Source organism: Euprymna scolopes, chromosome 32 (genome assembly GCF_053919585.1).
Source record: "Euprymna scolopes isolate OS-2025 chromosome 32, ASM5391958v1, whole genome shotgun sequence".
NCBI classification, from domain to species: domain Eukaryota; kingdom Metazoa; phylum Mollusca; class Cephalopoda; order Sepiida; family Sepiolidae; genus Euprymna; species Euprymna scolopes.
Window position 1 is genome coordinate 20,049,182 of NC_136513.1, and position 10,819 is coordinate 20,060,000.

General features: G+C 37.9%; 1 protein-coding gene across 1 annotated transcript in view; it reads left to right on the forward strand.

The window, feature by feature from the left end:
* LOC145256239 (coiled-coil domain-containing protein 42 homolog) overlaps positions 1–10,819 on the forward strand; it is a 67,555-nt gene that overhangs the window by 35,704 nt on the left and 21,032 nt on the right. The window contains exons 3-4 of the mRNA XM_080114888.1: positions 2,284–2,506; positions 9,267–9,424. Coding sequence (XP_079971014.1) covers positions 2,284–2,506; positions 9,267–9,424 — 381 coding nt within the window. The remainder of the gene's footprint in view (positions 1–2,283; positions 2,507–9,266; positions 9,425–10,819) is intronic.

Here is a 10,819-nt window from a genome sequence, read left to right on the forward strand (position 1 = left end):
CTTGCTTGCTTAGGTGTTTAAATCGTCCTTCCGGTTTCAAAAATTCTGCGCATGCGTATTACATGAAAACAAAACCATCAAGGTTTTTTTTTTTTTTTTACGGAAATTTTTTTGCGTTTAAAATATGCAAATAAAAACAAAGCTAAATCCCTTTTGCTTTCTTTCATCGACATTTTACGAATTTTATTTACATTTTTCGTTGTAAGTTGGAATCGTTATCAAACAGTCAAAAGAAAAAATACTTTCTTTCATTTCCATTTTTTTTAACTTTTTAAATTCATTTTTTTATGCTACCATCTGAGACGCTAAAACAAACACAAAACATTTAACATTACAAAAACAAAGCCGTTGACTTGTTATAAGTGCTTTCGTTAAGAGTCGCACTTCTTTATTTACAAAACCATTCGGCGGAAGTGACGTCAGACAAATTTTAATGTTCGGATAACCAACACTATATAATGTAACTTTTCTAAGCAAATATAAAATAGAAGATTTGTAAATTTTTACTTGGTTTCCACCTTAACATTTTCCTTTAAAATAACGATTTCTAAAGGTTTTCAGGTATACTGAAAACGAATATTGCATTTAAATTTTCCGCAAATAAAAAGTTTCCAGATATTAAGCAATGTAATTCTTTATGTTTAAAGTGGTGGCCAAGTGTGCATATTTTTGTCACAATTAATATACTCACTATTCCATAGCTAGCCTTAACATATACTGACCCAACGGGTCACAGATAGTTTAGTATTTATTTTTTACTGACATATATTCCTGTTTTAGCAAAGTATGAATATTTTCTTACAATAAAATAAACACTATGCAAAACGAGGGGAATACTCATAAAACGCGTCCTCGACAAGGTCAGTGAGATGTAAAAAAAAAACCCTCTAAGATCAAAGGGTAGTATATGTTTTGATGCTACACTTAAGTTAATTTATCCTTAGTCAATGTAGGGGAAATCCTTCTATACTAAGGCAATTCTTATTTTTGCCTACTTCAAGGGTGCCTCTTTTTGGGGAGCTGGTTTTCTCCTATATAAAATCGACCTTGTGCCACATTTTGGTCTCGTGGGGAAGCAAATAAATAGCAAGACTAGAAAAGATTGCGACCCATTGGATCACTAATTGGGCTTGTGTTGAATTGTTCATATCCCCCACCCAAAATAATTTCGTTTCTGATTTTTTTTTTTTTTTTTTAGATGAGGATTGATTATTCGTATTATTTGTATTCTTCGGATTACTATTCTCATATTGAGTATAAATTTTCACAACGTTTCGGTGGATGTAATCCTCGACCTTCTTCAGGTGTCTCTTCCCGAACTTAGGAATCTTTCATCTGTCAAACTCGGGGAAAACTTTTTGTCAGCTCGGAGATCTTCACGGAATTTCGAACGGGACCCTTTATTTTCACGAGGGTAGCAGAATGCGCATTGCCCTCACTGAGGTGTAAACCTTCAACCTCCAGCAAGGACCCATAGCGTAACGGATAATATACTTGGTACATTCATTTTCAAATCATACTCTTCTGGGGTTGATGGTTAAATCCTCAGTGCAGGCGATACTAAGAATACAATATTTAATTACTTAGGACTTCTATCCGGTCAGTGTAGAAATAAACAGATGAAACGATTCCTTGAAGATTAACATTATAAAATGTTTGATAATTTCACAACTTAAAGAAATAATTCGGATGATGACGAGTTAATTCTCAAAAGTATCATCAATTTTGATTTTCCTTGTGTATTATGATCATGTATCCTCTTAAGGGCAGATAACTCCTTCTTAAATCTTTTACAAAGGGCAGATAAATCATATCTCAACTTTTTTTACAACGGACAGATAAATCCTGTCTCAATATCTTTTACAAAGGCAGATGAATCCCGCTTCAAAATGTCTTCCAAATGTCTCTTTATAAGGGAAATAACTTTAAGTTATAAAACAATTATCTCCCGTTAAATGTAACAATATGAGAGTTTTTTTTATTCACCCAATAAGTTTCCTTTCGGCACCACATAACCTTCGCTTCTCCCTATTCTGTCCTTTAGTTCGCAAATTTCATGGACTGACAAAAGAGGGGGCTTGCTGTTTTCTGAGTCGGCTGGTATAACGCTTACCCCCAAATGTCTCTTGACTTACATATGTTATGAAAGACTTACATAAAAAAATCAATGGAAGAAGGCAGAGTTAACAATCGGCTTCGTCGATTTAATGAATGAAATGAATTTTCCCAATGAATATTTAATTGATATTTAATTTATAAAATCTTGCTGTTTTCTCTTTTTAGAAATGATGATGATGAAGACGCCCGAACATTGGGTATCGATCCAGAATCCCCTGACAAACTGGCACATAACGATACGAAGACGTTGCAACGCACGCTTTCAGACAAAAAGAATGACATGTTTGTATACACGCAACTAGAATTGAAGGAAAAAAGGCGCGAATTTGAGATCCGTATGGAGGGACTTTCGAAACGAAGGGGAGCACTTCAGGAGAGACGACAGAAAGTAGGAAACTCAAACTTTTTTTTTACTTTTTGGTATGAACTACCCAAGTTCGAACCGAGGTTAGGGTTGCGGAAGCCTGTTGAAGGCAGGGAAGATGGTCCCGACTAAAGGGACTGTTTCTAGCTTCCCCTTATTTTTTTAAAATGCTTTTTCTAATAAACTAGCAGGGCTATTTGACGTTGCCCAGAGCAAGAGTGCAACACATTTTCATTAAAATTCTCTCCCCTACTTTTTCACTGTTTTTCCCTCTTTATCGCCCACCTTCTTTTCCGCTCAGATCATTCATCTCTTTCTGAACAGACATTCACATACACAGAGACAATTCAAGAAATTAGACTGTTTTTTTTACATAGACGTCACCACTTATCAAGGCCGATAGGCGACTCAAGGATAAGGGTTAAAGAGTGTAGAGTAGTCAAAAGGACAATATAGTAATCGATAGTAATGGAAGTTCGGTAAATTTGTTAACTTAAGTGGAACGGCTCTTCAGAAACTTGTTCACGTTGGACTTGAAGACAACCATATTATAGACAGCTGGAAAGCAGGAAAACGGAAGACAATTCCACAGGCGTGCAGTTCTAAGAAAGAAGCATTGATCATGGAATCTACGTTTAGGTTTAGGTACAGATAAAGAGTGGGGAAAATTATTGATAATGTTTTCAGAAAAGGACATCTCCCACCAGGCCACGAAGTCTATTTTGAACCCTATCAAAGCAGGAAAAGTCTTTTCTAGCAGCTCCTGCCCATATGTGGCAACAGTATTCCATCCTTGGACGTATCTGGCTCTGATATAGATAGAGAATTGCATCAGCAGTGAGATATCTACTGGATCGATAGAAGGATCCGACCATTTTTCCAGCGGCCTTGGCAACAGATTTGATGTACATATTCCATTTAAGATCAGGAGTAAAGGTCAAGCCCAGAAGCCTGTCAAGACTTGAGGCCTCCCCAAGACGTAGTAAGGGAATTAACTCTGTGAAAAAAATCAGTTACTTCCCTTTAGTTGGTGTCTAAAAAACTGACACCCCTGACAAAATTTACCCTAATTTAAGGTCAAAGACTGAATATTGTTTTTTATAAATTTTAAATGCGATTGATTATGGACAATGTTAACCAAGAATATACCAACTTTTTGGATCTTTGTTTAGTAGTTTTGAAAATTAAGCTAGACATACACACGCACACAGACAACTGGCCTAATATATAGTTTTCACCAAGGCCAAAAGCCATTCAAGAATAAGGGTTAATGAAGTTGTCAAATGGACGGTGTGACAATATCGTGGGGATTGGTAACGATGGTTAAAATTGAGTAAAATTAGATTATTTAAGATGATCCCTTTACAAGAATTTGTTAATATTGGACTTGAAAATGACCATGTTGTTGCTAGCTGGGAAGACGTCCCATGGTATTGTGTTTGAAAGGCTAGTAGTTTAGTAGTTTTTTTTCAAAACTTTGCTTATAGAAGTTTTTAGTTTTAGGTACATAGAGCAAGAAAAGAAAATGATTTATAATGGTTGTAAATAGACGAGTTTTTGTTGTGAATGTTTTACAGGAGGTGGCATAAACTGGAGCTTACTGCCTTCCCAAAAGTAAACCTTCAGAACAATCTGTAAAAAATTAAAATAATATCGCAGTTTCTTTGTTTTTAATATGTACACTCTTTTTTCTTCTTTCATCTCCCCCTCTCTCTAACTTTCTCTGTCTGTCTGTCTGTCTGTCTGATGTCTGTCTGTCTCCCCCCCCTCTCTCTCTCTCTCTCTTTCTCTCTCTCTCTCTCTCTCTCTCTCTCTTTTGAACCACGAGGGAAGATTTGTAAAATCAATTGTCATTGGGAAACCGTTGAAGGTGGATCAACGGTCGATTCCATGAAGTTGAAGTCTGGACTGATTGAGTGGGTCGGAAAAAGTTGGACTCTCGACGTTGTCGAGAACAGACGGGTTTTTTTTTACATAGTTATCACCACTTATCAAGGCCAAGAGGCCACTCGAGGATTAGGGTTAAAGAGTGTACAGTAGAAATTGGACACTATAGTAATCCTTAGCAAATGGAAATTCGGTAAATTTATTAACAAGTGGAACGGCTAATCAAGAACTTGTTTACGTTAGACTTGAAGACAACCATATTGTAGTCAGCTGGAAAGCAGGAAAAGGAAGACAATTCCACAGGCGTGCAGTTCTAAGAAAGAAGCTTTGCTCATGGAATCTACGTTTAGGTTTAGGCACAGATAAAGAGTGGGGGGATTATTGATAGTGTTTTCAGCTAAACGAATGTTTCTTGTGAAAGTTTGGCGAGGGTTGCGTGCCAGATCAACTCTGGAGTTCTTAAAATGTTTTTTCAATTATTACAAAAAAAAGATGTGCTGTTCGCTTATTTAATACAACGTTCAAGTCCAGTAGCAGAGGTTCCAGCCCTGTCTAATAACGTTGAGAACTCGACACAAGAGTAGACGTAGACGACCTCATATCAACCTTTTGATCTAAAGAGGATGTGACTATCGTCTGTGTTTTATCATTTTATCGTTTCATACCCCGGGTAGCTGGTTGCCGTACACAGGACGTAACAACCGTCATAGAAACGTCCCTACGAAACGGATACACTAAGTTACCCTCGCCTGGAAACGACGTAGTCATAACAAAACTTTGCTGTTTCATTATACTTTTTTTATATTTTTCAATTTTTCTAATGATCTTTTTTGGTGTAAGAATTAAAAAGGTTTATACATGTTCCATCTGTGTCACTAACGTTTTCGATTCTTCGTCGAAGCATATTCAGATGACAAAGCCAAATGGCCAAAAACAAGCTGGGTGGAAAAATTGAATTAAAAAATATATAGCAGCTAAGAACATATATGTAAAGTTAGACGTCAAAAGGTGAACCAGGGTTGTTCCAAATTAAAAACAATTTGGCGCCACATAATGAATTGTATTACGTTAAGAACTTTTTAAATTTCTTACTGGCTTCATACGTAAAGTTATTTGTTAAAGGTTTCTGGGTTTTAATAAAGATAGCTTTGAGTATTTTTAATTTTATATAATTGGTTTCAGAATGCATTATTTTCGTGGTATTAACCAAATCTTGTCCTAAATCAGATGGGTTATATTTTCTGTAAATGCTGATTTAGAAGGAGCATGGTGAGTCGGAAGAGGAGGATAGGGTAGTGGTTGCAAAATCAATGTATCTACTAGGTAAAGATGGGTCGATTCCAATATGTTTCCCCGATTCCGATACAATTACCGATTCAGTAGTAAATCCCCGATTCCGAAACAATTACTTATTCCGATTCCAATTCTTTATAAATCTCTAAATACTTAACTATAAACTTGTTATTTTTCACCGCTTACCATAAAAACACATGTTAAATTTGCACATATTTTCTCAAACGGAAAAACACACTTGTGGAGAATGATCTATAGATTTTAGCGTTACCGGTAGTTGAAAATCAATAAATATATTACGAGGGACGTGCAATAAGTAATGCCCCTGATCCACTTCCCATAGAAGTAGAGCAATGAAACTTGGCACAGTTATTAGTCTTTCTCTACATAGGAACCACCCAGAGTTATGCATTTCTCCCATCGTTTGATGCAGCTCTGGAGACCGTTTTTGTAGAACACCCCAGGTTGGTCCTCCAACCACGACGTGACTGCAGAAATTAAGGTTGCATCATCTGGGAAACGCTTTCCTTTCAAAAACAACTTCATGGCTGGGAAGAGGTGAAAGTCAAAGGGTGCAACGTCAGGAGAGTAGGGACGATGGGGAGGATTTCATAACCACACGCCCGTGCTTCTGATCTGGCGACATGCGAGTTATGGACCGGAGCGTTGTCCTGCAGGAGGAGGTACATTTGCTGATCTTGCCCCGCCTCTTGATTTTGATATCTTCCTTTAATTTCCTCAAAAGTTAAGCATAATAGGCTCTTATAATTGTGGTACCCTTTGTCAGGAAATCTCTCATCACTACTCCGTCTTGGTCACAGAAGATTGTGAGCATGACCTTGCCAGCGGAGGACTGCACCCTTGTCTTCTTTGGAGGTGGTGAGTCCAAGTGCTTCCACTGCAATGACTGGGCTTTGGTCTCTGGGTCATAGTGATGGACCCAGGTTTCATCCTGTGTAATCAATCTTTTGAAAAACATTGACTCATCTTCTTGGCACATCTCCAAATTCATCTTCGAGCACTCGACGCGTTCTGGAATGGTGTGAGCAACATGGGAATCCATCTGGCAGACACCTTATGCATATGAAAATGGTCATGAATGATAGTTTCCACAGACCCTGTACTAATCTTGACATCTTGGGCTATTTGGTGAATAGTAATGCGCCGATCTTCCAAAATGGCGGCCTCAACTTGACGGACAGATGCCTCATCAATGGCAGAAGGGGGCAACCAGGTCTGGGAGCTGTTTCCACAGACTTACGGTCATGTTTGAATTCACAATGCCAGCGTTTTACAAGATCATATGATGGGCCATTATTACCATAAGTTTCTTTCATTTCATAAAAAATCTCCTGTGGTGTGCGTCCTTTCAAATACAAAAACCGGATAACTGCTCGACATTCATCAGGCTCCATTTCACACCTGACTCAGCTCAAACACCTGTAAAACAGAAACCACAATGAGTTCAGAGCTGCAATTTGCCACACAAACCGTAGAGATATAAATCATTGTACATGCAAAATTTCAGCCAGATCAGACAACTGGAAGTGGGTCAGGAGCATTACATATTGTACGCTCCTCGTACAATAGAAAAATGTGAGCATGAAAAGTAATACGGTTAAGCTTAAGCATGAAAAAGCAAAGGGCTAATTGTTAAAACTGAAAAAGAAAAGAACAAGATATTCTAGTAAAAAATAAAATAAATTTATAACTTAAAATATTGCAGCATTAAGAATTGATTATATAATGTTATAAATTGAATTTTTAAATAAATTCTTAATGCTGCAATATTTTAAGTTAGAAATTTATTATATTTTTTACTAGAACCATATTACTTCTCATGCTCGCATTTTTCTATTGTAATCCATGACTTTTCCAGGCTTTCAATAAATGCTCTTGTTCTTTGTTTAATTTCAGTCTTATTTTCCCCCCATAAACATAACATACACATATGTAATAACAATGTCAGCTTTCAATAAAATCCTCCAATTATCTCGCTTTCATTCTTTCATTCTCTCTATTTCACTTGTTACTTCTCTTTTCGCGAAAGCGGTGAATTGGTAGCAACAGTAGTCGCTGAAGCGACGTGCTTGATATGGAAACCAGTTATAAAAAACGTCGCTCACTTCGTTCCGTTTTTTTTTTTTTTACGATTTTGAACACCAGTAAATTCAAGTTTTGTTTTACTGAACGAAATTATAGCTGAAAAGGTGATTTATAAACTGTAATAATTGTTTGAAATTTGGGCAAAAGGTGAGTTCTAAACGACTAAAACCATATATTAAAAAACTCCCATGTTTGAAAGATATTATTTTATTATGACGCGAAGATTTTGTTTTAAACAAAATCAAATTAAAATAGATAATTAAAGAGATCGTTTTTAAAATCGAAAAATAGGCACAAATGTTTCCGATTCCGATATCCCAAAAAGTTCCGATTTTTCCTATTCCCGATTCCGATTCCGAATAATCGTCCCAACACTACTATTAGGGTTTTCTATTATTATTATGGGTGTTAGATTTTCTCAAATGGCATTTAAACTTATAAATAACATTGTTTTTTATGTCTTATATATACACATATGTGTGCGTGCATATATATGTATATATATATAGTAGAAATGGTAATTAATAAAAACTGAAGAAAGTGCTCAATACAGTTGTAGAGCAAATATGCGTTTTATTTTTTATTACCGTATCTTTCTGTTAAGTTACATTATTGTTTTAGCTACCCGGCCGTTTTTTTTGCCGTCTGTAGCTTCCTCAGACTTTTACAGAAATGTTTGTTATTATGAGATGAAAGAGTGAAAGAGTGAATGAGGTCAGTGGAGGGATGCGAGAAGAGCGGGGAAAAAGAGGAACGGAACAAGGGGGAAAGGTGGGAGGGGTGCTTGGTATGTCGGTAATGTTTTAGTTTTGGAGTTTAAGAAACTTGTGGGGGGTCTGGGAAGTTCATTTCTGGTGTGGCTGAGCGCATAGGGATACATGGAGGGGGAAGGGGAATATGTGGGGGTAATAAAAAAATAAAACGTATATATATATATATATATATATATATATATATATATATATATATATATATATATATATATTGTTGTATCTGTATCAATAACAGCACGAACGCAGAAAGTAAAGGTAAAACAAATATATTAAAACGAAAAGCTAATACATATTTACAAAGGTGCAGTTGTACTGCAGTTGGAAGATTGTCCGGCAGAGGGCGTGTTAAAGTCTTTCATGGAGCAACCGGCGCATGCGTCTTGCCTATCCGGCGATCGAACACAGCTCCTCGGTCTTGCTGATTGATACCTTTAGCTATATCTTTTCGCCCACGTATGCTAATTAGTGGGCGTCTCCACAACATATATGATGGCAGCAAATTCGCTTTCGAACATTGCCATCACTCGATATAGCACAACATCTACTCATCTATTTATTAATCTCTCTCTCTCTCTCCCTATATATATATATATATATATATATATATATGTGTGTGTGTGTGTGTGTGTGTGTGTGTGTGTGTGTGTGTGTGTGTGTGTGCTTATAGTCGTTACTTGTTAATTTCTTCATTATTCTTTTTATCTTTGCCAATTCTATCTTTGCAGATGAAGGATCGTGTTGCCAGATTTGAACGATTTATTCACGAAAACAATGTGAAACGAGAAAAGGCTTTCAGGAATTATCAGAACGCGAACGAAGAGAAACAGAAGAAATTCGAAGAATGCAGTTTGCTTTATGCGAAAATCGTGGAACTTAAGAAAATGTCAGTTGAAAACAGCGAATTTCCTACAATTTAATTATATATAATACTGACAATAACAAGTCAAATGTTTATATAATGCATACACATGCGTGTACACACACATATATATATATATATATATATATATATATATATATATATATATATATATATATATACGCGCGCACACACACACATACACACACACACACATATAGTCTTAGACTTCCACTGGTACAATGTAACCCAGTGCTAGCTGCCTCGTGGTCAGGTCGTTGGCGACTAAACCGGCTCTCCCGCCCGGGGTTACCTGGGTGAGGACGATGTGGGGACACCCAGCAGGACCAAAAACAAGACCTATCAAAGGGCGGATGAACTTCTTATGAGCCAACAGCCATCTTCTGCAGCCAGAGTCGGTACCAACGTATCGACCTTGTCTTTCCTTAAGTTCTACCAGCTCTGGTCAAGTTCCACCCGTGCCGCTTGGGCAACGCACGAGTTTCCTCGCCCAGGCTCTCGCAACGGTGGAGAATAGTTATGAGTTGAAAGTCTGGTCAAATTGGCGTTGCGACTAGGCGCTTCGGCTCATTTGCAACGGTGGGAGGAGCTATTTAGCCCCAGTGGGTGGCTACCGCCTGCCTCAAACCAGGCAGCCCCTGGTCAGTAAGATGCTACCCCGTCACGTCCGCCGCTTCGATGGGGTGGTCAGGCAATCACGGATGTAAATCATTCACCTGCTACGACTCGGAAGTTGGAACATTCGTAAACTGTACCCGGGTTTCACGCACGACCCGGATCTCAAACTTCGTGCACAAGGTCAGCCTCGTAAAACCGCATTACTTGACCGTGAACTTGCCAAGCTGTCTGTCGATATTGTCACTCTACAGGAGACCAGATTAGCTGGAGCTGGCTCCATCTCGGAACAAAACTACACATTCTTCTTGACTGGCAAAGCAAAAGAGAAACATCGTATCCATGGAGTAGGTTTTGCAGTGACAAACAAATTACTCAGAGAACATGTAGTCGACACTCTAGTCAGCATTTCAGAGAGAATTATGAGACTGAAGATCAACTGCGCCGATACACCAGTACACCTCATCAGCGTCTATGTGCCAACACTGCCTAGCGAAGATCATGTGAAAGATGAATTCTACTACTGTCTCAATGAAATACTGAGCAGGATCCCAGCCAGCGATCACCTCCTAGTACTCGGAGACTTCAACGCCAGTCGGACAACGTAGACCTCTCCACATCGCATTTGTGAACCTCACAAAAGCTTTTGACATGGTCAGTAGAGATGATCTCTTTTCCATCCTGCAAAAGTTGGGCTGTCCACCAACTCTTCTTAGTTTGACAAGATCGCTCCATGACAATATGACAGCCGCAGTCTCCTTCGAAGGTGACATGTCTGACAAC